Source organism: Oryzias melastigma, linkage group LG9 (genome assembly GCF_002922805.2).
Source record: "Oryzias melastigma strain HK-1 linkage group LG9, ASM292280v2, whole genome shotgun sequence".
In the NCBI taxonomy this organism is placed as follows: Eukaryota; Metazoa; Chordata; class Actinopteri; order Beloniformes; family Adrianichthyidae; genus Oryzias; species Oryzias melastigma.
The window spans coordinates 33,756,289-33,783,792 of record NC_050520.1 but is presented as its reverse complement, the minus strand read 5'-3'; the positions used below and the strand labels follow the sequence as shown (position 1 = coordinate 33,783,792).

General features: G+C 40.7%; 2 protein-coding genes across 7 annotated transcripts in view; both read right to left on the bottom strand.

Annotated features, from left to right (window-relative positions):
- LOC112148932 (bromodomain-containing protein 3) overlaps window positions 1–8,064 on the bottom strand; it is a 24,185-nt gene extending 16,121 nt beyond the window's left edge. The window contains exons 1-4 of one of the 6 annotated variants that reach the window (XM_024276360.2): window positions 7,654–8,064; window positions 3,098–3,356; window positions 2,911–3,022; window positions 2,695–2,832 (exon numbers count right to left, since the gene is read on the bottom strand). In XM_024276360.2, the coding sequence (XP_024132128.1) occupies window positions 2,695–2,832; window positions 2,911–3,022; window positions 3,098–3,189 (342 nt within the window). In that variant the 5' untranslated portion in view covers window positions 3,190–3,356; window positions 7,654–8,064. The other 5 variants (XM_024276365.2, XM_036213730.1, XM_024276364.2 and 2 more) reach the window with 5 other exon arrangements.
- Window positions 8,065–12,532: 4,468 nt separating this feature from the next.
- LOC112148934 (nucleus accumbens-associated protein 2) lies at window positions 12,533–26,746 on the bottom strand. The gene is made up of 8 exons (XM_024276368.2): window positions 26,433–26,746; window positions 20,376–21,022; window positions 17,674–17,870; window positions 15,457–15,713; window positions 15,187–15,363; window positions 14,978–15,083; window positions 13,494–13,591; window positions 12,533–13,416 (listed from the first exon to the last, which is right to left on the bottom strand). Exons 2-8 carry the CDS (start codon window positions 20,820–20,822, stop codon window positions 12,815–12,817), a joined length of 1,884 nt encoding a protein of 627 aa, XP_024132136.1. The 5' UTR covers window positions 20,823–21,022; window positions 26,433–26,746; the 3' UTR covers window positions 12,533–12,814.
- Window positions 26,747–27,504: the final 758 nt, after the last annotated feature.

Here is a 27,504-nt window from a genome sequence, read left to right as displayed (position 1 = left end):
GATGACAATCGTTTTTCGGAGTGTTGTACACGTCACTCATATCAACCAGGTCTTTTTCTGAGAAGAACAGACAAACTTTAGTTCGCTTCGCCTTCAGCATTTTGACTGAAGCTCCGCTCATCCTTATATTGCTCAGGGGTCTGCCACCGGAAGCTCCGGAGGCAGGTGTGGCTCTTTGACCCCCTACATTGTGCCTCGAGGGGTTAAAGGAAAATAAAACTTTAAAAAAAAAATAAAACAAAACTGTAAAAAGTTTAGAAACAGTTTAAGGACATTACAGATCAGAAGCTTTTTGAGTGCTGGATTTTCTATTTATAAACAAATTCAAAGATTTTAGGTGATGGTAAAAACAATTGTCACGGAATTAGCTCTGAATTAGTTTATTAGATATGCAAATATTTGTCTGAAAACTGAAAATCAAATGATTTGCTGCATTGAGATCATTCTATGTGACATAGGATGTCTTATTTTGAAAGGAAGTCATGAGAAATTTCATTCATTCATTCATTTTCTTAACCACTTTGTCCCTTTCAGGGTCGCGGGGGTGCCGGAGCCTAACCTGGCAACTGATGGGCGAAGGCGGGGTTCACCCTGGACAGGTCGCCAGTCTGTCGCAGGGCCTCAATCACACACCCATTCACTCTCACAGTCATACCTAGGGGCAATTTAGGGTCACCAATTAACCTATGAAGCATGTTTTTGGACAGTGGGAGGAAGCCGGAGTCATGCACAGAAAGGTCCCCAGTTGGTGTTTCTGTTTCAAATCCCCAAGTTAGGATTTGAACCGGGGCCTTCTTGTTGTGAGGCAAGAGCGCTAACCACTGCGCCACCGTGCGGCCCATGAGAAATTTGATAAAAATAATAAAACTAAGTTTTGAAAAAACAAAACAAAAAAATATTCATTTTATTTTGCCCCCAAAAATAGTTTATTTATAGTAATCATAATAGTAGCATTAATATAAAAACAAATTAGTATCTTGTTATCCTGAAAAGTGAATAAGACTCTGTGGCTCCTGTTGGGATGTTGTTAAAGAGTAGTGCTGCCACAAACGATTATTTTAAAAGTCGACTAATCACCGATTATTTTTTACGATTAGTCGACTAATCGGGTCATACACAAGTGGATGTAAAACACACATCTTAAGCATAATTAGCTTTAAACTAACTAATAACTAGATATATTCACATTAGCATTATCGTAGATAGAATGTAATCTGAATTTGGTTGCAAAAGATGCTGGTGACAATGGCTGAAGACGCTGATAGCCTGCTAAAATATTAGTTAAAGGCCAAATTAGCCTAAAAAAAACCTAGATTAGCCAAAACAGCTAGCATGTATCTGAAATACTAGCTAAACTCCAAAATGGCCTGAATAAAAAACAACAAAAAAGCTTAAGTTAGCCAAAACAGCTAGCATGTAGCTGAACACAAAATAGCCTAAAAAACAAAAAAGCCCGAATTAGACAAAACAGCTAACATGTAGCTTAAATATTAGCTAAATTCCAAAATATCCTAAAAACTAAAACAAGCCGAAGTTAGATAAAAAAGCTAGCATGTAGCTTAAAAATTAGCTAAACACAAAAATAACCTAAAAAACGAAAAAAGCTTGAATTAGCCAAAACAGCAGACATGTTGCTTAAATATTAGCTAAATTGCGAAACAGCCTAAAACATCTTAAAAAAGCCTGTTAGCAAAAACAGCTAGCATGTAGCTAAAATTAAAACTCCAAAATAGCCTAAAAACCGTAATAAATGCCAAAATAGTCCAAGAAGCTAGCAGAATATCATAATAACTTTCAATTTTACTAAATTCTGACTCCATATAATATAAAATAACGACTAATCGACTATTTTAATAGTCGATTAGTCGTCGATTAGTCGACTAATCGTGGCAGCCCTATTAGAGAGAAATTGACCCAAATGGCTCTTTAAGTGTTGAAGGTGTCAGACCCCTGGACTAGCTAGACACTATTTGTTTAGTTTGCCATGAGTTAAAGAGCGTTCCATTAAAGCTGGTCAAATGACAAAACGTAACTTTATCTTATTTAAGGTTGCTGAGTCCAGGGGACATTTTCCCCTTTTGATGCTGTGAAAGATTTTTGATTATCAAACCAACTATCTCTCATGTCAGAATTTTGATGTTCTCAATCAAAGTTAAACAAGTACACAGATCTTGTCTTGAGTTAAAAATTAACTTTGGTGGAGAAATATTGGTTTAGTGTCTTGAAGTCAAGAGAAACATTTCTACACACATGTAGATCTGGGATGCATTGATAAATGTTTCATAATCTAATCAAATCATGGGGTGCCGCAAAGCCTCCCACCTCTACTTGGCACCAAGTTTTTGGTACCATCTCTAGCTAAACTGAGTTGTATGTCGTGGGATCTTGTTGCGTTGGTGCAGAGCTGCTCAAAGAGGCTCGGTGGAGCGTGCTGCCAACTGGTGGAAAACTACAGTAAGCCGCTAAACTACACGTTCGCCTTTTCATAATTAGCTAGAAATCATTTTGGCAGCATTTGAAATAGATTTAAGGCTAAAATTGCTCAATTTCCTGATGTGAGATGAGATTTAAAGAAGAACAGAGAAGTTCTCAGATGACAAAAGGCAGCTGCTTTCATGGCTGTGATGACTCATACCATCGTTGGGAACAACGGTGGCAGTATTATTATTGGGGAGAGTCTGGTGCAGAGCGTACCTTGTTGTAGATGTAACAGTTGGTGAACATGGTGTTGAAGTCCTGCATGGCCTCGCTGGCGCTCCAATAATAGTTGTTCTCCAGGCGTTTCTTGATGGTTCCCATGTCCATGGGGTTCTTGATCACCTTGTGGTAGTCCTGCACACACAGATGAGGTTAGCGGGCGGGCGTTGTGCTGCGGTGCATCCGGGAGCGGCGCCGGGGGCTGTGACGTACCCACAGACACAGCTTGATTGCGTCCACAGGCTGGTAGAAGGGCCAGGCGAACTGGTGCTTCCACAGAGTCTTCACCACCACGTTCTGCATGTACTGCAGCTGGTTGGTCTTCCTGCAGCACAAGGGTAGACGAGGATGAGGCTTGCTCACCTCTTGTGGGTGTGTGCTGCAGACAGACGCCTCCTACCTGCCCGGCTTGTTAGGGTTGGTGACCTCTGGGGGAGGTGGGTTGGTGATGGAGGGGGGGCTGGCGGGCGCAGCCTCGGGGGCGTCCGACATGGTGGACGACAGTGACGCAGCAAAGCAGCGTGGAACGGCGGCGTCTGACCTGCGGGTGAGAAAACAACTCCCTGTGTGTGCGTGCGGGTGTGTGTCAGCGTTCAGTTCAGGGCGGCTGCGGGTGTCAACGCTTCAGATCCACACTCCCCCAAATCCCATCGCACAACCTGCAACACACAGACACACAAGAACATGAGCTCCTCCCAGTGACATCAGCGCCACTTTAAAGTGTCATAAACAACAGACTGATCCACTTGAAATCCATCGAATAAGATCGAAACAACTTGTATCAAACAAGAAACAACAACGTTGGAATAATCCTAGACCAACACAATAAATCGCAAACTATCGTTATCTTAATATCAGTCCATGTGATAAATGTATCGCAAAAGACAGAATAAACAGCGATATATGGTTACCTTAAATGTTTACACACAATCTCGTGGCAGCTTGAAGCATTTAATGACTTAATTTACACATTTACCAATCGGGCTTTACGTTGTTTATCAATCGAGGTAAACGTTAATGTAAATGACGGTCATTTGGAGAAAAATTTCAGTAATGTTGATTTTCTTTTATTGAAACTGTCGTTGTGACATGGAAATAATCTGTTAGTTGTTTTTTGTTGAAGTTGGATTGTCATCGCAATATTGATCACTAATATCACAAGTTTTCCTCATATCGCGCAGCTCTTCCCAGAACCGATGAGACAGAACCAGAAAACTCCAAACCAAGTCAGAACAGATCAAACTGAACCAGATCAGACAAAACAAATCTGTTTCAAGAACATCTGACTATTTTAGACTGGGCCCAAAACAGACCAGATCCTGCCAGAACCAGTCCAATTGATTGACTGGACCAATAACCGTGTTTTTATGTTTGTACAGTGAGGACGGCAGCTTCATCTCAGCACCGCTCCTGCAGCTTTCTGCTGCTCTGACTGGGAGAATTCTGGGTTTATCACACAGATACCGACAGGAGGAAGCCACCGTCACAGGAGCTCAAACTTATGGAATCACCATGGCAACAGATCAAAAAACAAATAAGTAACCTCAACATGCAAAATGAAGAATACATTCTAATATGTTCTGAGAGTGAACATAAGCATGTTTATTCTAATGTGAACAAAGATGCAGCAAAGTAAAAGCCAACGCAGGCCGATGTGGCTGCTTAAATATCCTCATAAACAACATGGTTATTTTTTTTTATTTAAATTAGTTAAAACAACAACAGAAAAGATACAGCTACAAGTTTAAATTAAAAATATATTAATTTAAAAATTAGTTATGCCAATAAAAACATCAGTAAGCATTATAACAGTTAATATTACTGTGCAATTTTATGATAAATAATGACTAATGAGATAGTCTGAGACTGAACTATTAATATAGGAATATATGTACGACTACTTCACAAAACAAAAAATAAAAACCAGAAAAATATAGAGATAAAAGCTCTTCTCTGTGAATGGAAACAACCTAAAACAAATCAGCTCTGATTAAATAAAATAATGGAAACATGCATTTTAACTATGCTAAAATATGTGAACATGTGTAGCATTCTATATACTGGAGCTCTTATATGTGTATTTTGATTCTGATTTATAATATAACAACAATTAAATAAAAGATTTTATTTTCATAATTTTCCTGCTATTTTTTCAGGTTTTTTTGTCTCAAAGTTGCCAGTAAATAAAACAGTCAACAAGTTTTGGTTTGTTATTAATGAAGGTGTTTCTCCTCTTTACTTGTTTTACTTTCTACTTCACTAGTATGAATTAAATACATTTTCTATTTAGTTTATTTTGAATAAATGTTGTTCACCTTTCTGCACTTCCCATCACAGCGCATCAGCTTTCACTGATACACAAAGGTGTTAAATAATGTTTTATTATTTATTAGATTCTATAAAAATATCATTATCATGAATACTAGTCTAACTTTTCAGTTTGTACTGACTTAAATCTCACAGGGGCACAAACATTAATCTAAATCAGGTAAATCTTTTGATCAAACTGCACAAAAATAAAACTGAAAATAGGTTTTTACTGTAGATCTCGCCATGAAAATCCAACAGAAAAGTTATGCTAATTAGAAAGGCATAAAAATTAATTAAAATAAAAAAACTGTCTGTTGTTCAACAAATAACACATTGATCTGAACAGAAATCTAAACATCACAGCATCCTATACAGTTAAGTCACAGCCTGCAGTTTGATCAACAATCACACAGGAACTGATTTGTGTGTAAAGCTGCTCTGATCTTCTGATGGTTCGGTTTGTTTGACATTCGAATCGCTGATAGAACAGAATCACAAGAGTCCAACTACCAAAAGAAGCCACAAGCTATTTCTGACTCTACATCACCGTTCATGCAAACCTTTTATTTTCTCAATAAAACAAACATCAGAGAAAGGTGAGCGAGTTCAGTCTTCACAGATGAATTTCTTTCCTCTGGTTACAAATCTCCTAGAGAACCAATCACATTTTTTTAGACAAAGAGTTTTGGGTCTTTTTAGCAAGTTTTTGTGGCAATTTTTACGAGAAAAATAGAGAAAATTAATCTTAAAATGCATGTCTGAGTATTTCTTTATTCAAATTGCTATAAATAAGCGGCAATTAAAAAAATACAATTTGAAAAAGATTGTATCTGTAATGTCAAAAATACTATAAGCGTGGTACAAGCTCCCACTTTTAGACAAATAGATCCATGTAGGTCTTTGTTTTCCTCAGCCTAGCTGGAATCTGGCTCAAAGCTGTACGGCTGGATAGATCAAATATTGCTCGGCGCTGATGTTGCACCAGCAATTTTAGTTTGGGGCTATGAGCGGCTGTAAGGTAGCAAGAGAGCAAGTAAACAGAGAGCTCTTAGCAATTGGGAGGGGAAAGGGGGGCGGGGTTGCAAGACAAACTCAGGCCACTCTACAGAAACAATGTCCTAGAAAGCAACACAGGTTTTAAAAATTCTGGCTGAAAACTGCATAATTATAATTTAAAAGACCTCTGGAAACGCTTTTACAAAACATCTAAAGATGAGTGGAGTGGGTCATCATTAAGAGCTTATTTTTAGACAATTGTAGCTTAAAATATACAGGAAATTTAATAAAGATCAAATGATGTGAATTTCTCTCTGATGAAAGACTTTCTCTTGTCAGACTCATCAATGAACACTCTTTGGCACATCAGCAAAAGATCATTTTACCTTGAGAACTAGAATGACTCTGCTGCCTCCAGCTGACAGAAAATCCATCAGCAAAACTCCAAGCATGATGCATTTTAGCCTAAATTACCATCTGACACCAGATTCTCGTGTTTCTCCCAGATCCTTAAGAGGCATTTCAAGCTCAGCCTCACACAAACTCAACAACTTAAAGAAAACAATCGATCCAAATGATCAATTGAGTTTTATGAGATTACTGTAAATTAATTCTACAAGATTTACATTTAGATTTTCTGTCAGAGCCCATAAATGATGAAAGCTCGGTAGCAAACGGGTTCTTTCACCGGTTCCCCGGCTAATTGCTTCACGTCCTCGGTGATGGATGTAAACACGTTCACGTGTCAGCAGCTGTTAAACGTCAGGTGTGATCCTCCAGCTGCTCTTCTGCTTTGAGCAGCTGCCGGTTGATTGCCGTAGCTTTCGAGTCGGTACCGAAATCACCGAGCATGATGGGTCCTCTGAAGACCGGCAGGCGGTCCGGACCTTAGCGAGTGTCATACACCCGGGTCAGCAACCATTTCACCTTTTTCCCTTCGTAGAAACTAAATCAGAGGTTTACCTGCCTGTCAGGTGTCGCGCGCCCCATTACCTTGTCCGCGCAGAGCAGATCCCGGTGAGTCCTGCGGTGATCAACAGCTGTTGGGAGTCCGGCAGCTGCCCCACGCTGCTACCCTTTAAGTGGCTAACGAGCTAGCTAACTGCTAACATCCAATTTATCGCGCACACTCAGGCACGCCAGCCAAGCCGCGTGCACCCTGGCGAACGGAGCCGCGAAAGCCCCGCACAATCCACGCAAAGTCCCCGCAGTAACCGCAGCAGCCGCTTCGCCCCTGTCGATCCGCACACGGACAAAACATCCATCCACCGAGCTTCAAAAGATGGCGGGCAAGCCACCGCTACACGGCAGCTAGCTGGCCGAGCTAGGCTACTCACCGAAGACGCAAAACGGGTTAAATAGTCGTAATAGCGCGAGTTTAGTCGCGTGAACCTGTGGTGGGAGGGGGCCACTAGACCCCACGAGGATTGTGAGGATTGTAACGGGCGGATTAAAGCCGTCAGGATTCAGTTTTTTGGAGAATAGTGCCGCTCGCTGCTCGATATGTTAGCTTGTTAGCTGAGCTTTGTCTGAAGGCGCCGAGCGGCCAGCAGCCTCCGAAACTCAGCCACAGCCGCTGCATACCCACGGCAAACCTTCGCATCCGTGTATCCATCCGCCCAATGCTGCTGTTCTGAGAGTTGTGTTTACTTTGTGTTTCGGTCCTCCGGTACTCTGGCGGCGGATCTGTCAGGTCTCCGAAGATTTTTTTTTTTTTTTTTTAATTTAGCCAAGTAGCATAATAGATGAGTTATCAGCTGTCCAACATGTGCGCACGCGCAGTCTTCAGGAACATCATAGATGTTATTGTAGCAGGATTGGCTGGTGGGATAGGAGGAGCGCTGTGATTGGCTGAAGTTTGTTGGTAGCGCTATGATTTGTTTTGTGAAAAGAATGGGATTCTGTGGTTGGTGAAGGTAGGGTTTGGAGCAATGTGATTGGCTGATGATGTACCTGGCCGACTCTGATTAGCTGGTGAGAATGGCGCTCAGAGTTCCCAACATCCGGCTTGAAGCAGAGAGCTGTTGATTGATGCAACCTATTTAAATAATTTATTAGTAACCAATCCTTTACTACTATGTGACAGAAGTTTTACTAAAACGTTGATATGCTCAGGCTTAAAAGTGATGCCTAATATTTAGCTGAATATTTTTTTTACTACTTTTTTCTATGAAAAAATAGACTTGGTGGCTTTTACTTTAAATGTATTGTCCTGAAAGGCAAAACGCAACTCTTACCAGAATTTATGTTGTTCTACTTAAAAAACACAACATTTTAATTTAAGTCTAATCTTAAAAAGTATTTCAATACCTCTTAAAATACCACAATTCAATAATTAGCTTAATTGAAGGCTGAAGATTTTGTTACTACACCTGTGTAACAATTAAAACCACTTCAAACAGCTGAGTTCTGGGGGCAGAACAGTCTGGTGTGAATGCCAAATGTGCCAGAGTACAGTACAGTTAACTAAAGCGTATAAGTAGTACGACAACTTTAAACAGCTAAACCTAATTCTCACTGTAAATTAAACTCCAAACATTGCTCTCTACTAAACAGATAATTGTTAAGAACTATTTGGGTACAAACCTCCACCTTACACCTTTCAGTTTTTCAAATGGCCACTGGGCTGGTGTAACAAATGAGTAATATTAAATTGATTCATACGTTTTCCACGTTAAAACAAATGCATGTATAAAGTTGTGCCTCATATAAATAACTCGTAATAAGGGAACTAATTATCTTTACTTTTTATAATTATTTTAGATGTTTTAGGGTTTCACTTCACATGATATACACTTTTTTTCACTGACACGAACATTTCACTCTTTTCTCTCTTGTTTAAATTTCAAACCTTCATAGAAAAATAAGATCAATGTTTTAGAATGAATACAAAGACCCGCTCATGATAGCATATTTATGTAAATTTGGCAAACTAAAGGCATTAGTGGCACAGAACGAAGAAGATTAACTGGCAGTGCTCAACACCCATCAGGACACAGAACCCCACGAGCTGTGTTAAAAAATCTTCAAAATTTCACTGAGAATAAATAAAAATCAGTGAAACAGTGAAGCTGCGAAAGCGTGTTACAGCCAGGAAACAATGCCCATGTACATTAACTATTTCGCTTTTGTTGCAATCAAATTTGTGCATTATTTGTGGGAAAATAGTTTTTTTTTATTGGCGTGTGGATGGACCCATGGTTACACTACAACAAAAGTCTCAATTCAATTATTTTCCTGCCCCTTTTGGTAGATTATGGCTTTAATGAAGAAGTCTGGACTGAATTAACCTTTCTAAACATATAGAGATTGTTAAATACAATTATAGCAATTTTTGGTTTATTTTTGCATTTCTATTTAGCATTTCACATATGATTAGCAAACAGGCCTAATAATTGTTTCTTCTGTCCTCATATCACTTTTACTTTAAAAAAATATGAATTGTATTTTCATTTACATATTTAACATCATTCATTTTTTGGCCTAGTTTTCCTGTTTTTCATGCATCTGTTGTATTTCAGCATATTTCGTGTCTTATGTCTACATCTGTTGATGTTCACTTTATTCTGGCTGGTAGCAGTAGCATTGATTTTTATATTTAACAATAAGCAGCCTATGACAACATCCTATTTTTTTGTTTACTTCCAGGAGTACAATGTACTTGTACTTAACCCTTTTAAACAAGAATTTTAGGTCAAGTGTTTACAATCTTTCAAATACCTTAACTTTTCAAACATGTATGCAATGAACATAATTAAAGCAGATTCGTAAGCAGAGACCTGACACTTAAGGGTAGTGAAGTCCTTACACAATCAACATATATCAGATGATTTTGATGCAGAGAAAGACAGCTTTGCCCCAACATGAAAAGATACCTTTCTCTGCTTCAGAATCAGCTGATTTACATTATTTGCATTTACGGTTGAAGATTTACAATATGTCAAAGAGCGTGTGTTATTTAGTTGTTCCAAGTAAAAGCTCTGATGTTATAGGGTTGAAGTTATAAAACATTCAGGGGAAATTAAAATTTGTTTTTTCCTTTCTCTTCTTGGTAATCTATCTTATTGTAGGTTCTAACTCACCGTAGTGTGACTATTTATTGAACAAGTTGAGATAATTTGGCATTCCTTCAGTGTTTTAATATATAATTATCTCCCTAAGATGTTGAGCAAAATAAAACTTGAAGAGAACCACGGAGATTGTGAGTACTTCATTAATCCACTTAATTCAACCATGGGCTTTAATACCAATGTAACCACTTGGAAATAATCTAAAACGGTTTGAAGGTAGCCAGAGCTAGTTAAGAACCTGGATCCATTGGTGTACCAAATCTGGTTTCAAAGTCATAAAGTTCTTGGACCGTCTGTTGATGTTATTGAGCGTCAATTTGGAAGTTGTCCAAAAATGAAGAATTGCTGATGGAGAGTGGATTCTTCAGGAACAAAGGGCAGCCATTTAAGCAGTTTAGCCTAAACGTCTTTTTTCAGTATCCTTTCCCAGCACCTGTTGTATTACCCCTTGATTCTAGTTTCAGATTTTTTAAAATTTATTAAGGGGGAATTTTATGTTTTGTTTTTTTTTTATTGCAAAGCTAAATTAGACAGCTGATTTTAGCTCCATAAATGCTTCTCTGAGTAATGTTTGCTCCTTTTTTATTTTTAACCACAGCGTTTAAATAGGGGTATTTTTTGGACTTCTGTTTTCTTTTTGCAGCTACACAGCAGCTGTATTGAATTTCTATGGATCGCTTACACTGAAAAATGCAGACATTCCACATTACTGTATACTGAGATTTGCCATTTCAGCAAAGCAATAATCATATTCGTAAATGCTCTGCATATCTCACCTTGATTTGCACATTGTCAAGTTAATTCAGTAACAATGCATTTGTTAAATGTGTTGAGGCTAATTTTCCATTTGTTATTTAACCCTTAAATACTGAAGATGTCGCCAGCATCATGAAGTAGCACATGCTCTTCGAGCTACCTTAACTATTCAACCCTTTACGCAATTAATGTAATTCCAAGGGATTCTGAAGTGGAGAAAATCAGCTTTATGTTGCAGTGCATCACTTTACTAGTAAAGCATCAAAATCAATGTCTAGATATTTTACTACAGTAAAGTGTTTCACATCAGTACAAAGCTGTTTTTTTCCACTTCAGAATCCACAGGAATTACATGAAACACTTGAACAGTTACGGTAGTCCACAACATGTCAAGTCTGGAGATAAAGCTCAGATGATGAAGAGTTGATGCTCCATTCACACCAATCTTTGCAACATGTGTTGATGAGGGCACTTTCAATGAAGAGTTTATGGAAACACCATGCATACACTACGCAAGTTTTTAAGTCCATTGTCAGGCTCTAAATACAAAATGAGTGGCCACTGGGTATGTGTTGAAAGTTAAACTCTTTAACCCTTAACCAAACAAGGACTTGCAGTTTGGCCAAATCTGAATTCTTCCCCCACCACTCTGGCTTCTCCCTACCACTCCAATTGAAGGGGTACTTGAAGGGAAAGGGGTTTCCAAAATAGTTTTATTAAGGATAAACAGACAAGGCTTCAAGTTCTGTACTCCTCGTTCAGTAGGGCGAGGAGAAGTGTGTTTCTTCACATAGGTGTATTCTGAAGCACAGAAGTTTGACTTGTAATGACTTGTTGTTTTTGCATGACCTTTTCAAAGTTATAAAACCGCCGTTATGTATTTCCAAGCACTAGCAGCTCCGCTCTAACAGAATTTACCAGAGACAGATGATGACATCATCTAGAGGGAATAACGTCCAGATTCAAAGACAATATTTTTCTGTATCTCTCCCTTTGGAAGCCTAAATGTGGCAGTAGAGATAAGCCATAGGGGAAGAACTTTGATTTAGTCTTATTAGTGAAATATCAGTGAAGTCTCTTAATTCACATAAATGCTAGCCGTCTGTTTATCTGATCATAGATAACTAATTAATAAATGCAATTTGTGCCAATTTGTGGCTGGAATTATAAGACACCAAGTCTTTTGTACATTGGAATAGGAAGAAAAAAATGATGCAAAATTTCCGCTACTTTGATATTTCGCACTAACTGTAAGTACATGCACTTATTGGGCATTGACAGTCCAGTGTAAACACAATATACTAAAAGCATGCTCAACAACGTTCAAGCACACTCAGTGCGTTCTTGAACGTGCAACAAATGCCTGGTGTGTACTTAGCATAATTAGAAACTCAGCCTTATGATTAACATTGGTTAGTTTGTTTAGCAAATTTAGCTATTATTAGTTTTAAGCTAGCTTGTTCTGCCAAATTCGTGCATTTTTTATGTTTTTCAGGCTAATTTGCCATATGGTCTATAAAGATTTTTTTCTTGTGAGTTCTTCCACATCTGCAGCTACCTCAGCTCAAAGTTTAGCATTTCAGCAATAGCAGTAGCAGCTCTCAGCTATTATGCAATCCAACATATTTCTGCAGGAAATGCAGTTTATTTGGTTCAGAAGCTGCCCCTCCCACCCCTCACTGATCAGAAAATATAAAGTCATGTAGGCTTTTTGTCAGACTTTATTTGTTTTGGATCAAACACAGAAAATATCAACCTGATTATCAAGAAGCTTTATAATCCTTTTTTAGGTTCGTTGCCATTATTATCAGTTTTGGTGTATGGGCCTGTGTACTGGACTGCAGAGGCTGTTCACATGCAGTAGAGCCGGAGACAGGAGCATAGAGGTAGACAGGCGGACAGGTAGTGAGGCGGTAGGGACGGTATACGGAAGGGGGCAGGTAGCTGTTGTTTTTACGTACAGGTAGGCAGATGCATTTGAAAGCTTACTGGCTTTCTTCCAGAGGCTCCTCCCTCCGCTCATCTGCGTCGGCCAATCCCTTTTGAGGAGGGGCCGGCTCTGCAGGCTGAGGGGAAGGGTGTGAGGAGGAAGATGAGGAGGAGGAAGCAGAGGAGAGGGGGAGGTCAGGGGTCTGTTCGTTCCTCTCCTCCCCATGTGCCTCACCTCCAGTAAGCCTTTCCTCCACCTGCCCCCCACCTCCTCCCCCTCCTCCTCCTCCACGAGACCCCGCAAACTGCAGATGAGGCAGGAGACTGGACGGGGCCTCCTTGTCGCCTGCAGCCTCTCGCTCTCGCCGATCTCCAAAAAGCGGCGAATCCAAGCCGAGGTAGGAGGCACCAAGCTGCCGCAGATCCAGATCGAAGGGACTTCCGCTGGGCTGTGGCGCCACCTCTCCTGCTGCACCTCCTCCTCCCCTCTTGGTCTTGCGAGAGTGGGCATTGGCAGGAGCGTGAAGGCCATCAGGAAGGAGGGACTGAATCTTTGGGAGCCAGCGTTTGCGCACCCGGCGGGCATTGGTACACATGTCAGCGGCAATGACATTCATCTCGCTCTCTTTGAAGTTTGGAGCAAAGTTTTGACAGTACACTGAGGAGGAGTAAAATGAGAATCTCAATGATGAAGAGATTACAATTTGAGCGTTTATAAAAAACAGTCTGACTTACATTTAACAGTGTTTAACACACGGTTGTCCAGCGGCTTTCGGCTCGGATCGTTGGTGGATGAGCGGATCCCTGTCCCACAGCTGTTGGCCAAAGTGTTTCTAAAGAGCCCACAACAATCCAATCAACATTTGTCGCAAGGATTTGGAGCCTCTGAGTTATAGAAAATCCCTTGCAATTAATTGTTTAATTGAATATAAGGAATATACAGTTGTAAAAAATGTTGTATTACATTCAAATATCGGTGTGGTAAAGAGTCCAAAATGTGCCGTTGCAACTGATTTACATAACATCTGATACAGGAGCTGATAGAGCAAATATAGCACTTGCTATAATAGCTTTGCTATTGATTCTATGCTGATGATACACAACTATTTTCACCAGGTGGTTTTATGCCCTTTGCATGAACTTAAAGCCTCAGTCACAACTTATCCATGGGTGGATATGAGCTGTCTGCGGACAGGGAAACCTGCTCAGGGCACACAGGGGGCCCACACAAAATACCATGGTCATAGATTGCTCTGTGAACCCTTACAGCGGACATTTTAATGCACATTTTTTTTATTATGGGCATGCTGCGGGCGACGTGTCATAGTGAACACTTATAGAACATTCAAGCATAAATTATGGTAAAGTAGGTGACACGCAGGTGTGTCTTACGGATTTTTCCATTTTCTTTTTCAATGCCCCAAATCCTGCAGACTGTGAAAGGAGCTCATTAGTGCTGTTGGAAATGAGGAAATGACACAATCAGAGCGTAGTTTGTGTGGGAATCCTACTGGCGTCCTACGGGCACTTACGCATCCCGTACACACCTGGTCACTGTATGTGCACACAGCATTTGGGCATAGTCAGTAAAGGGTCAGTACCCATACCTCACCCATATCTCACGAGTCCCTGCAACCTACATTAGTCTTATAAATGTTTTACAATACACTTACCACATGCACAACAATGGTGCATTCCATTTTGATGATGTCCTTTGGGATGACTGTACAAGTCTCAAGGGAAGAGCAGCTGCAAGACTCCCCTTAATTAACCCTTGTGCTATCGTAAGTATGATGACGTTGGAGTGGGGTCATCTGGTCCCCACAAGACAGGGTGCTAAACTTTTTTTTACAATGATTTTTTTTATATTCACTGGTGTTCATAGCAGACATGAAATCCTGTCCACCTTCATCCACATTTGACATGGGATGGATAACACATCAATGTAAGGCTTGGGTCATCTGGACCCCATAAGGGCACAACAACCCTCCACGGCCCAGACAACTCATAAACCCCCAGCACCTGTAAGGATCAACCCCCCCATATGGGTGTATGTGACTAAGACTTGAGCCCTCAGTCTAAATATCAAAGGCTCAGGTTATTCCTGCCATTTGGTTAGCTATGACAATAGGCTGACTTAACTTATACATAAAAATCACTTCCTGTTTCAATTTAAAATTTTGCTAAGCTACCACCATGGTATCCAAACTTAATCTCACCTGTCAAAGAAGGTGGCTAGCAGCCTCCTGAGCAGCACTTTGTGTTTCACTCCAGCACAAAGGTGACAGTTCATTAACTGACCACGCGTCATGAACACACCTGAACCTACAAAACACAAGGACACATCCATATTTTCAGATGAGTCGCCTCAGAGGGCAGGTCTCCCGTCTTCTGTCACTGTTATTCCCATTACCATGACACAAAATACCTGCCACCAGCTCCACCTTTTCTCCGGGGTCTCCTTCTGTGTAGAGCGATGGATGACAACGATACCCAATCTGACTGATCAGACTAGCTGGCAAGGCCATGTTGTCCCGGCCAACCAGCACGCAGGGCCGGCGGTCGTTAGCCAGTGGAAGAGGCAGCACTTCCAGCTTCTCTTGGACTAAAGTAGAAGGAGAAGAACACAAATAGAAGACTAAAGAGAAAATGTAACGATTGCATGAATGGACAATTATGTGGAAAACTGAACACGGACTGTAGGGGTTTCCAGGATGACTATATATGTGCTGGTAGATTCCCGGGTGGACAGTGCTGCCATAGTAATCTTCTTCCAGGTCTTCCTCAGTGGGTGGATGGGAAGGAGGTGAGTCTGTTGGGATACTGGACCCTGCAGGGCTCGCTCGCCCCCCGCCTGCCAGCAGGTAGGACTGCAGTCCTGGAATCAAGCCTCCACCAGTGCTCAGGTAGCACAGAGCACTGTTCCTAGTTGACTGCAGTTCGCCAACATCTACTCTGTATGTGGAGCAACCAGGACACAGAGATGACAGAAAAATACACAGGTTAGTAGTGGACAGTTGAAATGGAAAAGTAAATAGATCAACTTTACACTTTGGTTTGGTTCGATTAACTTGGAGCTCTCATGACTAAACCAAAAAGTTTGGGAAAAATTCCAGACCGCTTGTTAGAGGAAGTATTGTGCAAAAATATCTGACCAGGATGAAGACAATTAAAAAAAAAATGTACATCATGCTATTTATCCTCCTATAGTATATTAACCCTTAAGAGTTATTTTCACACCGCCTTCAGAAACACGTGTTCAAGCAACCATTTCCAATTAAGTCCATGTAAACGTGTTAACATGTGCGTTTCGGGCAACCTCAAATCTCTTGTGTTCACGAATAGCTATGCAAGTTTTTCAACTTTAACCAATCAGGGGCTCAGAATTGGTAGTGACATATAGGATGGCATATCCTTTGATTCACAGAAGTGCCAACTATTTGAAAATTGATCACAGAGGAGAAACTAATATCTGTGGTTTGTGCCAGAACTAAACTACATGACGCCAAGTCTTATATTGGAATAGAGCGGTGAAAGAAAAGCAAGATTCACCAGATTTGTGCCGCTTCAACATTTTGCACCAAGTCTCTTCCAATTGGCAGACATGGTGGAATAGGAAACAAAGAGAAAGAGGAAAAGGCCTCTCCCTGCTTGTCCAGTTTGAACACCATGGTTTAAACGTGCACACAGGAATGCGTGTTCAAGAACGCGCATCACATGCCTGGTATGAACATGACACTGGTGATGTCGTTGGCGACGCCTAAATAACACACGCTCTCTGACATACCGTAACTCTTTAAAGTCTCCCTATGACAATTTTTTAAATCTAAAAAAAAATTCCCAGTAGTGTTTTAATTATGATTATAAAACATAAATTTCTTAAAAGTCATTTTAGATGTTGATCTGAAGCCTCTGTTTCCAAAATCTCCTCTAAGGGGGCGTGGCTTTTGGAGCTGATTTGAGAAGCCCCACCCCCTGATCCCCCAGCCCCTGTCTGAATATGACAGCGGTGTCTCACCAGCATAAATCTTCACCGCTGCTACATAAAAATGTCAAGCAGTATCGTAATGTCCAGCCATATTGTTTTGATCCGGATGTCAGCTGGACGAGGAAGTAAAGATCTTCATGGACAGAACTTCCTCTAAAATCCTGATTCTTTCTCCTTCCAGTTCACCAAAGACTCTTTTAGCTAATTCTCCAATGTTTATTGACGTTGCTGTGATCAATACATTCAATCATTGGTTTCTCAGAGTTCTTGATAAAATAATGAAAGCTAACATCAAAATGCTCTTTCATTGATTTACAATCCTTTCCAACTGCGGTCAAATGAGCCGCCGTTCACATTTCCGTGGTCACATCAAGAAGCTCCGTGGAGTCTGGTGGAGATTTTCCAGCGTTCTCAGTCCTGCTACCGTAAGTATTGGATGAAACTCACACCAAAAATCCAGTGATGCTGATTTGACCACAGAAATGTGAACGGCGGCTCATTTGACTGCAGTCAATGTGAAGATACCATCTTCTCTTCTCCAGAACCTGAACTAGACACTAGGAACAGATGAGGGTTTAGTGCATGTGCAGCAGAGCTGTTGTGATGAAAAGTCTTCTCATAACTCTACGTCAATACATGAGATGTTTGTTCAAGCTGTTTTGTAATTCACTCTTCTTCATTTGATTTAGTTTGAATTCAGCATGTCCAGTGGTTTCTGTTTTGAGTGTTTCAACAGTTTTAAAATTAATAAATGAAATGCTTCAAATATCCTCTTAATACCTATGTGTAAATGTACTAAACACTGAAGTTCATGTAATCTGAAATATGCAGGTGCTGTTCTCTCGATTCCTGTGGTGCAATACGTCATGGTGTTACTCTCTGATCATCCCGTGTATTAGATAGGTTTGAAGTTCCTCCTGTGTGCACCTGGCTTCTCCTCCATTCTCCTCTGCAGGAGGAGTGTCGGCCCTCTCCTGCTTGATCCTGCTGACGGCCAGCAGCAGCTCCTCTGGGCTCAGGGACGGCTGGTCCAGACTGACCTCCTGCAACAGGGGGGTTCCCTGCTGCTGCTGCTGCTGCACCGTTGGGGCATCGAAACCTCCAAGCTCATCTGCTGAGGTGGTCTAGAATAAATGTTCAAAAGAAAAAGTAAACAAGTATATTATAATTTAAAAAAAATTAATCTTACAAAGTGATTTTGTAGTTTCCCTTCTGTAAAAAAATGGTCTCTGTTTTGTTTCACAAACAGAGACAAATTTAAAATAAAACAAAATTTTGATAATCTAAACAAAAGCCCAAAGCACTTCACTGTCAATCGTCCATAAATTTCCAAAACTTTGTAAAATAAATTATTTGTATGGGTTTTTCCTGAACTGTTCAGAAAAGAAAGACATCTTTTAAATAACAGACTTGGCAAATAATTCATGTTTTCCTTGCAAATAAACATTACTGATACGGCTAGTTGAGATAATTAAATTAATCATAACCATTGATGAAGTTCCCAAGTTTTTTGTTGGACAGACTCTTGGTTCTGAACACTTAGATCAATTCAACTGAAAAGATAGACAGATAATTTGTATCTAGTCTCTAACAAACGTTTGAAACCTGTGTTAAGTAAAGTTTGTTTTAAATCTCAATTTATTCCTGGAGGGCCATCAAGGATTTATACACTGTATGTTTGAGGAATGAAGGCAAGACCTTGTTTACTCAGGTTTTGCCATAATTTATTATAGAAAATGCCTACCTTTTAAATAATAAGGCCTAAAGCTTGACTTTTTCAAATGAATGTTTTGATTTGCCAGATATAGCCAACGATACAGTATTTTTTCTGCAATTATCTTAGTTTCAAACATGAATTGCACTGACAGATCACAGAGAAGTGTTTCATTAACCTTGCTCATGTATTTTCAGACAGCTGAGAAATACTTAGGTTGTAGTTGATTACCTTGTTTGCCATTAATAAAGGTTTTCATTTCATTTTGATATTTTACAAGACTATGGTCACAGATTATTTTAAGATACTGGGATTCATTGTAGGACAAATTCACAGCAAGTAAAATTTAGCCTTCCTCTGAAAAATAACACATTTAAACATGAAATTAGAAATGTGCAAGTGAAAGATTTTCCAGTATATATTACTATATTATCCTACATATTTTTATCCAATTGTTTTCCATATATGCTGTTTAAACTAAGCCCTGGAAAAAAAAGCTAAAATATTGTGGTATGCAATATTTTTTCATTCATTAAGTTGTGACGCTCTAAGAGTTAATTGATTGTTTCAATTCTTTATCTTGATACTAAATATTCTTCTGTATAAAGTAGGCCTAAATGCAGAACATGAGAACTTCCTCCAGCGTTGACATTTAAGCTATGTTCACACCAGGCATCTGAGACACTGAACGCTTTAAACATGGGTTCTTGAATGTGTCTTTAGCCTAATGCATGTCTACTACCCATAGTTGGAAGAGACTTGGTGAAGAATGAAAAAATGGTGCAAATCTGGTGAATCTTGTTCCATGGTTTTTCTAGCACAGGTCTAATCTGTTATATGTGGAAGAGATGGAAACATGATGCTGGCCGGGCACAAATTTGATTTCTCCTCCATGGTCAATTTTCAAATGATTGGCACTTCCGTGAATCAAAGAGGACGTCATCCATATGTCCTGATTGGTCAAAGATCGACCAGGTTTAACTTTCAACGCACACTTAGTGGTCATGCATTTTGTATGTAGACCACAAAAATGGTCTTATGTGACATGTGAATGCGAGACTTTTGAACCCAGAAGCCAAAACCTGCAATTTACATTGACTCTTCATTGAGAGTGGTTGTTTGAACTCACATTGAAAAGGGCGGTGTGAACATGGCTACAGATTTCTCAGTTCGATGAACCTGCAGTAACATTTACACTACAGCAGTAGCTCTGTCTGTATAGATAGAAAGGATGAAGAAGTGTCCTGTCAAAATTAGCATGCAAACATTTAATAGTTTTGAAACATGGTTATGTCTGAATTCCCACCCTAATCCATAACTTCTAAAAAAATATATAGTGTTTGACTATCCAGTGCAATAGATTTTAAAAGCAAAATGGACACCATGCTCAATGCACTACTTTTCTTTTTTTAAATGGCACTGATTTCGCAAAGTAAAAACCTAATCAATACGATTGTTTTATGATGTCTATTTATGAATCCACTGTGTCCTGATAGTGAAAGCATTGATGTTTTGTATAAAAATTAAATGTAAAAATACTTTTTTGCTCTGCAAAAATTGATCAAACCCAATGCATTGTGGTCTATATTCCCCAATCTAGTGAGCATCGACAGAAATAGATTTTTCGCAGAGAATTCTGAGAAAATTTCTTGGGCTCTCAATTTTGGAATTGTACATTTGGACAACTCTACAAAATGGCACATTATACAGTGCACTATGTAGTGAATAGTGAAGGAATTTGGATATAGTCATAGACTGAAAGTTATTTGCGTCCATCATTCGCAGTGACACAAATTTGGAAAGGTGGCTATAGAAGTACCAGAAAGTCTACTGTCCTGTCATGGACCCTGTAGTATTTGGCCCTAAATCCTTGGGTACTCATCTTGAGTACATGGACCACTTGTAGCTCTAATACCTGAGAATCGCAGCAAAGTGGAGACGATGAAGCCTTCATCATCATCAGCTCCATGCCTCGCTCCACAATGTTCTGGATCTGCAGGTAGCCGGCGGTGTACATGAGCACCAGCTGCTCACTGGCAGCCATGCTGAGGCGGCCTGTGTAACAGAACGAGAGAATCTGCTGGAAACACGTTGGCGTCACTGAAGATGGCAGCTCGAAAACCGCCTGGGAGGAGGAAGGTAATGGGGACGACGAAGAAGAGGAGGGTTCAGCCGCAGAGCTGAACAGATCTCTGAAGTAGAGCGAGGAGGCAGCCAACACGGCCCGGTGCGCCTTGAAGGCCCGGCCTTGCACCAGAATGGAAACATCGCAGTAGTGGCCCAGCAGGCGCTGCTCATTTAAGCTGCCCAGCACGCTGCTCCCGAAGTCTGGGATCTCCACTTGCAGCAGTCCCTCCGACATGGCAAACCACTCCACGGTGAGACAGGACAGGAAGTGACTGATAGAATGCGGTGGATAGATGTTTAGGTGTCAGGGATACTGAGGAGATTTCCACCAGAATGTTTCAGATCCATGAGGTCAGGGAGGTTTGGGTCTGATCAAGGTCAGAGGAAGAAATGGTGGATCAAAATGGAAGAAGCCATCAGAGTGAAGTGGAACAGCTGGAATAACAAAACAGTAGTACAGGTTCAGAACTATGACAATTCTCTAAATCTGCCTCTAAAATGAAATTTTTCCTTTTGAAAGCTAAAGAAATGAGTCAAAGGACGGTGATACACATTCTTAATACATTCGGAAGTAAGAAGTGAAAACTGCTTAATTAAACCAAAACATATATATATTAAAACGTTCATGTAATTGATGGAATATGGACACAAGCATTCCTATATATCATTTCTTTGTCTGGAGAGGACAAACCTAAAAGTTTTCCCTGAAAGGCTTGTGGTAGAGTTTGCCCCCTAAGACTGGGAGCTTGTGAGTTCAAATCTAGTGTAGGGTCATTTCGAATCCTCTAATAATGGTACCCAGTGCCTCCCTGCTTGACACTTAGCATTGGGCCATTGGATTGGGAGGGTTAAACCACCAAATGGTTCCTCATTGTGGCTATGACTGCAGCTCACATCTCCTCCAGGGGATGGGTCACATGGGGAGAACAAATGTAGCACACCTGGGTGTGTGACAACTAATGGGACTTTAACGTATGAAGTGATTTTGACCAGAGGATAATGCAGAAATGAACAACTCCAGGTTTGTCTTGATTTCTTTTCTAACCCCTCCTGCTCTTGCAAATTCAGACTTGTCTCATCCAGGGAATCTACAGAAGGTAGGGCAACAATATCTGGCAAACAAGTAGGACTGTGGGCCCTGGTGTTACCCATTACTTCATATTTTCAACAATAAGTCATTAGAGTCCGCTGTAGTTGAGAACATGTTATTGCCAAGGATCAGGACAGATTGCTTTACAGCTGGTAGTCAGCTGTGACATTATCTTGTACAGCCTCCTTGGTTCTAGTATAGTTTGGAATCTACTATGCTTCAACCCAGACTACTTGTGTATTTCAGCCCATGACAGTTTATGTTTTGTAACAATCTCTATCAAAAGACACCAAAGCCAGGCTCAAAAATATCTACTAGTGACTACTCTGGTATACAGTGAATCTGCAAGATCTACTACAGACAGCTGCTGAAGTCTAATGGTGCATTCACACCGAACGTGGCCGAGGCCTCAAATTCGCGTCCGGCACCTCTCTTTTGAAGCCAGTCAAATTTACTGCTCAACACCTTGACGCCCCAGCTGTGGAAGTTGTTCTGGAATTCATTTGTTGCCACATCATGGATTTTGCTGAGCAAGTAGTTTGGGTTTATATGTTTTGGAGAGTTCTACAGAGACACCAGCAAGCACATCGCTGTGCTACATTTCAGAGTCTCTCCGTGTTCTGTGTGCTTCACTTGTGCCGCAAGAGCTGAACCTGAGAGTCGTTTTAGACGTTAGTTCCATCTGTCTCTGGTCCAGTTTGAGCATTAACCCAAGAGAGGGGAAATAAAAATAAAACTGGGGGATCTTTTTATTATTTTCTCGATGAAAATAAAAAAAACATCATGAGGCCATGAAGCTAGAGCGGTCCAGCGAGCTACAACGACACTCGACTAACTGCCGGTGGGTAAGCAAACTGGGCTCCACTGCCCAGGGACCCACATCTTGGGTAGTAGACCTCACTAGATCTGCCTGAACCTGAACAGCAGCGACAGCTAATAGCTCTGCCAGAGCCTAGGAAGCAGAGCTCACTAGCTCGCTAAGCTAGTGGGTAGCGTAGCTGTTGATGCAGCTCAATGAGCTCTGTGACGGGCTGGTGATCTATCCAGGGTCTATCCTGTCTTTGCCCAACAATAACTGGAACAGTTTAAGGGAGCCTAGCAGCCCCCTGTGGGTTGAGAAAAAGGAATGGAAAGTCATGACGAAAATCCAAATCGTACTGTGCCCGCTGCCGAAATCGCGCCACAGCAGCTCATTGACTTAACATTGAAACTTAAAGCCTCTGCTGCGCCAGCCGCCTTCAGTGTGAATGCACCATAATACAATCTATTATGCTCTGCTGCAATCGAGGACAGTATGCTACAAACTACCACAGGATACAAAACAGTTCTAACAGTCTAGCAAGTCCAAAGCAATCACCCTTGATCTATTAAAGACATCTACAGTCAACAATCTGCTCTGACTGGTTGGACTGCTACAGCAAAGAATGTTCTACTTCAATTTACGGCTTTAGCTCTTCACCGAGCTCTGCAGAGGCCTCATAATGATAACTGTAAAAGTAAGTTTGAGAGGGAAGGCAGAAAACATTCAGGATGTGGCTGTGAGGGAAGAACACCACACTGTTGTCTGCTGCAATCCACAACAGAGGGCTCTACTCCATTCTTCCAAAGACCTCCCCCGTCAACATGCAGATGACTACAGTAAGCTACAGTCTTTGAACAGAGCATTCTGCTGCTGTCACTTATGGTCCAGAGCAGTCTGATGTTTCCCTCTCATGAAATGAAAAGCAGGGCAGTGAATCCTAATGTATTCCACTACAATCTCATTACAAGACGGTCTGTTATAGTTTGTAAGTGATGGTGCTCTAAAATGAAGGTGTTTGACTATAGCTGCAGTCTCCAACAGTCCATAAAATATATGTTTTTTTTACTGTATTATACAAAAAGTATGATACAGTTACTCAACTTCTAAACACTACAGTCTACACCATGGGTGTCAAACTCATTTTTATTTCATGGGTCATATTCAACCCGTCTGATCTGAAGTGGGCCGGACCAGTAACATAATAGCAAAATAACCAATATGGTCAACTTGTTATTTGTAGCTTTGTTTTTGTTGTGTCCATTTTTCGTGGAACACTCGACACTCACTGTCAATCTTTCTTCTTTTTGACAAAAACATTTTGATCATTTTGCTGTCACACCTGATTATTTTTATAGCAATTTAACAGCGGTAAAGCTGGCGGGGAACCAGACTGCATCTTTTCATGCCGGTTTGACTTTTCCTTTGCTCCACTAGTGGCGGAATTGTGCATTGCAGCCATTTCTTTAGAAAACATAACTTGCTACAGGAATGGGCTAGTTGTACGGGCTCCTTATATTTTTTCTCTTCACAAATGATCCAGGTTAAACCATTCAGCTATTACTCAGTCATTCTGACTATCAGAATCACCATTCCTGGTCCCCTATGATTTATTTCATCCTCCTAATTCTAATTTTTCTTTTTTTTTTCTTTATCACGAGTTATTCATAAAATTAAAAAAAACAAGCAGATGCCTCAGTAAAAGCATGTGGTTCAAAATGTTTGACTGACAGATTCTCCAGAGCCCTCTTTCAGTAGAAGGGGTTTGGAAGCCCAGCAAGCTCACTCCTAAGTTAGTTACAGTGGTTGCCATAAAAATATTGACTTAGAACCAACTTGGATCAGTCGCTGCTTACTGTTATCATCTGTTATCAAATAGCGGGAAAATGGCACCTGAATCGACTTCCTTTTGTTGGAGCCAGAAGTAAAGATTTTTACATGGCAGACATCACAATTGCTCAATCCAATTCTCTTATACAGTCAATAGAGGTTACCTTTGTCTTTTTTCTACCTTTCAAGATAATCTGCCTAAAGTCTGTCAGAGTCCACCATTGATGCTGTATGTTGAGAGCACTCTAAAGTAGACAAATTACAAACATGTCGCTATACTGGAACCAACACAAATGGTTTGTCAAGATACTGTTAAGGTTTCAGCTGCAGTTTATCGTCATTTATCGCTGGATCACATTCTAAAAATAACCAGCAGTAAGTTAAACCTGCAAAGTAGGGTTATAGATGTTTTAAAACTCCTCACTAACAAACTTTCTACAATTTCCTCACACAGACAAGAACATGTTCACACTTTTCTTTCTTGTTTAACTCTCAAAGTTCAAACCTGAGAGAAAAATAAGTCCAGTGTCATAGAATGAAAACAAAGATCCGCTCATTATCAAGTACTTACGTAAATTTGGTAAAAAATCCATGAAACAGTGCGACCGCGATGTATGAACTGCGATATAGCGAGGGTACCCTGTATTGTTATTGTGACTCATAGCTCCTAGTATAGTTTTTTTTTTAATGTATGCTTAGGCTTTTATTTTAACTTCAAAATAAACTTTAAAAACCAATAAATTATGAAAGACTTTGACCTTATTTGTAGTCTGACAATTTGGAACTCACCTTGGAAGGCAGAATGAAAGTGGTGCCTTCTTGCCTTTATGTTGCTTATATATTGAAATGTTGGATGCCTAATACGGCATTTATGTTTTTATGGAATTCTGTTAAAAAAACAAAGGAGTTAGCAAATGTGTGCTTCTGCAATAGTATTACCGGATTTAGCAAGTGATGGCAGTAGTCTACATTCAACACATTTGCAATTATGTCTTTGTTTTTTTGGTAAACAAAATGTCCAAGCATTATCTGACCACTATATAATAATAACTTTTCACTGTTACGACGTGACAAGACAATGTAAACAAGGACACTAATAGGATGCCAACGGGGCTTTTATATAACTGTAAGAGGGGCTTATCCAACATAAGAATTATTTTTTATTTTTTTTGCAACAAATAACTGATTCATCTAAAACTTTGGCTACAATGTCCCTGAAAGTTGTAGAAGGGGTTAAACGTCTAGTAATAGTGAATAAACATTCACTTTTGCTTTTGGGATCTAAATTATTCTGAACTTTATTTCACATATCAAACTTTGGTAACTTATCTTGACTGAAAATACTGTGTACCCTACCTGATAGATGCACATTTTTACAGAGTCCACCTTTGGAAGGCACTTGTACTTCAGTTTAATTACCTATATAAATGAAGCACCATATCTTAATCGAGGTTTGTCTCAAGATAAAAGGCAAGAAATAAGCATGAACCAAATCTCAACTTTACAAGGATTTTGAGATGATGAGAGTATTCAATTAACAAAAACTTTGAAAAAGACCCAGCCGGCTCTTGCTGTTTGGCAGCAGTGTGAGCTGACATCTTGGACTGTTTTGACCCCTAAGTCAGCATGCATGTCATGTGACTAAAAAGTATCACTGTCCACAGCCTCCATTGTCTGGTGCCGTCCAAAACAGTCTTCTAGACACTTCTGTAGTCTGCAACAGTCTACTGCAGAATCCAGCTCCGAGCAGTCTTCTAGAACACACTACAGTCTGGTGCAGTCTTCCAGGTTCCTATGATCTACTGCTTTCAGCTACTCTCATCCTCCATCCTCCACAGTCCAGCACTGTCCTTCACAGCACATTACAGTCAAAAACAGCACAGCACAGCCCTTTACAGCTCTGACACTGACTAGTTTGAGCCAAGGAAGTCCAGTTCAGGTAAGTTCAGGTCAGGGTTGTTGTTGTGTACATTAAAGCTGCAGACAGACAGGCGGACGGATGGCAAGAAGACAACAGCGTAAACACAGAGAAAGACTGGTCTAAAGAGACTTGACAGTTCTAGAGACAGTCAGCAGAGATACAGTTAAAGAAAGATGGATGTCAGACAGACAGGACAGCTCCTCACCTCCTTCTGCTCCTCTTTCTCCTCCATGCAGCAGGCAGGACGGCGTGCTGGGAGAGGTTTTCTTCTTCTCCTCTGCTCAGTCGTATCGTCTGATGTGTCACAGAAGGGAGGAGGGGGGGAGCGGGGAGGCAGCGATACAGCAGACAGCCGAGGAGGAAGAGGAGGAGGAGGAGGAGTCATCTGAGGACAAGCAGGGAGCTAATGCGGCTAACTGCCCTGCAGAGGATGGGAGACGGCATGATCAGAGCTCGTCGCCGCAGAGACAAACACACAGCGAGGCTGACTGTCACACAAGAAAGCATGCAAAAACAGCAGGCACACATGCAGCCGCCGCATGTCTGTGTGGACTCACACATGCTTCTGTGTGTGTGGGTCTGTGAGGGTGTGTGCGTTTGTGTGTCTGTGTGGCATGACTTGGCCAAATGCATAGCGCTGCATTGCAGTGCTGAGGCTGAGTTGGCATGCTGAGTACATAACGTGCATACTGCGACTGAGTGCCAGTCTCACAAACACACACACACACGCACACAATGCAGCCTCAGCTTTCATTATGAGTTCACTCTTTTCTTACATGAGACACAGTTGCTGCAGAGAGACTGTCTGACTAAAGACGGCCAAGATGTGTGTCTGTGTTTAAACTTACTAATACAATATTAAAGAGGCAGACAGACTAGTAGGTGTATGGTGGGTGGATGAGAAAAAAGGTCAAATGTTTGTGAGTATAAGCATTTAAATGAAAAACCCAAAGATCAAAGACAATCTTTGTCCTGAAGATGTTGTGGTGGGATTCACTTCAGATAAAAACTGTTTGTGTGATTGTAAATAAAGATGTGACCTTCTCTGAAGGTCTGCTCAAAGGTTAGGGGCAGCCACAAGAACCCCAGAACTACAGCTTCTACTCACAAAGAATAATGAGACAACACATTTATTAGGAATACACAGACGTTCAGCTCACATCACCAGGTTGCCCCCATCAGACGTGCTTAACGGGTAACATCTAAGAGCATGGGCCTGCTATGGAAGTCAGTTGATGTGTGGTTCAAGAGCGAATTTGCCACTTCTGACTGATTGG

What these genes read in the sequence shown, in the direction of transcription:
- LOC112148934 (XM_024276368.2), bottom strand. Translation starts at nt 20,822, where the DNA reads ATGTCGGAGGGACTGCTGCAAGTGGAGATCCCAGACTTCGGGAGCAGC. An exon ending in CACTTTGCTGCGATTCTCAG is followed by an intron (nt 17,871 to 20,375) that starts GTATTAGAGCTA and finishes CATTTATTCTAG; the next exon opens with ACCACCTCAGCAGATGAGCT. An exon ending in TGTGTTAAACACTGTTAAAT is followed by an intron (nt 13,417 to 13,493) that starts GTAAGTCAGACT and finishes ACTCCTCCTCAG; the next exon opens with TGTACTGTCAAAACTTTGCT.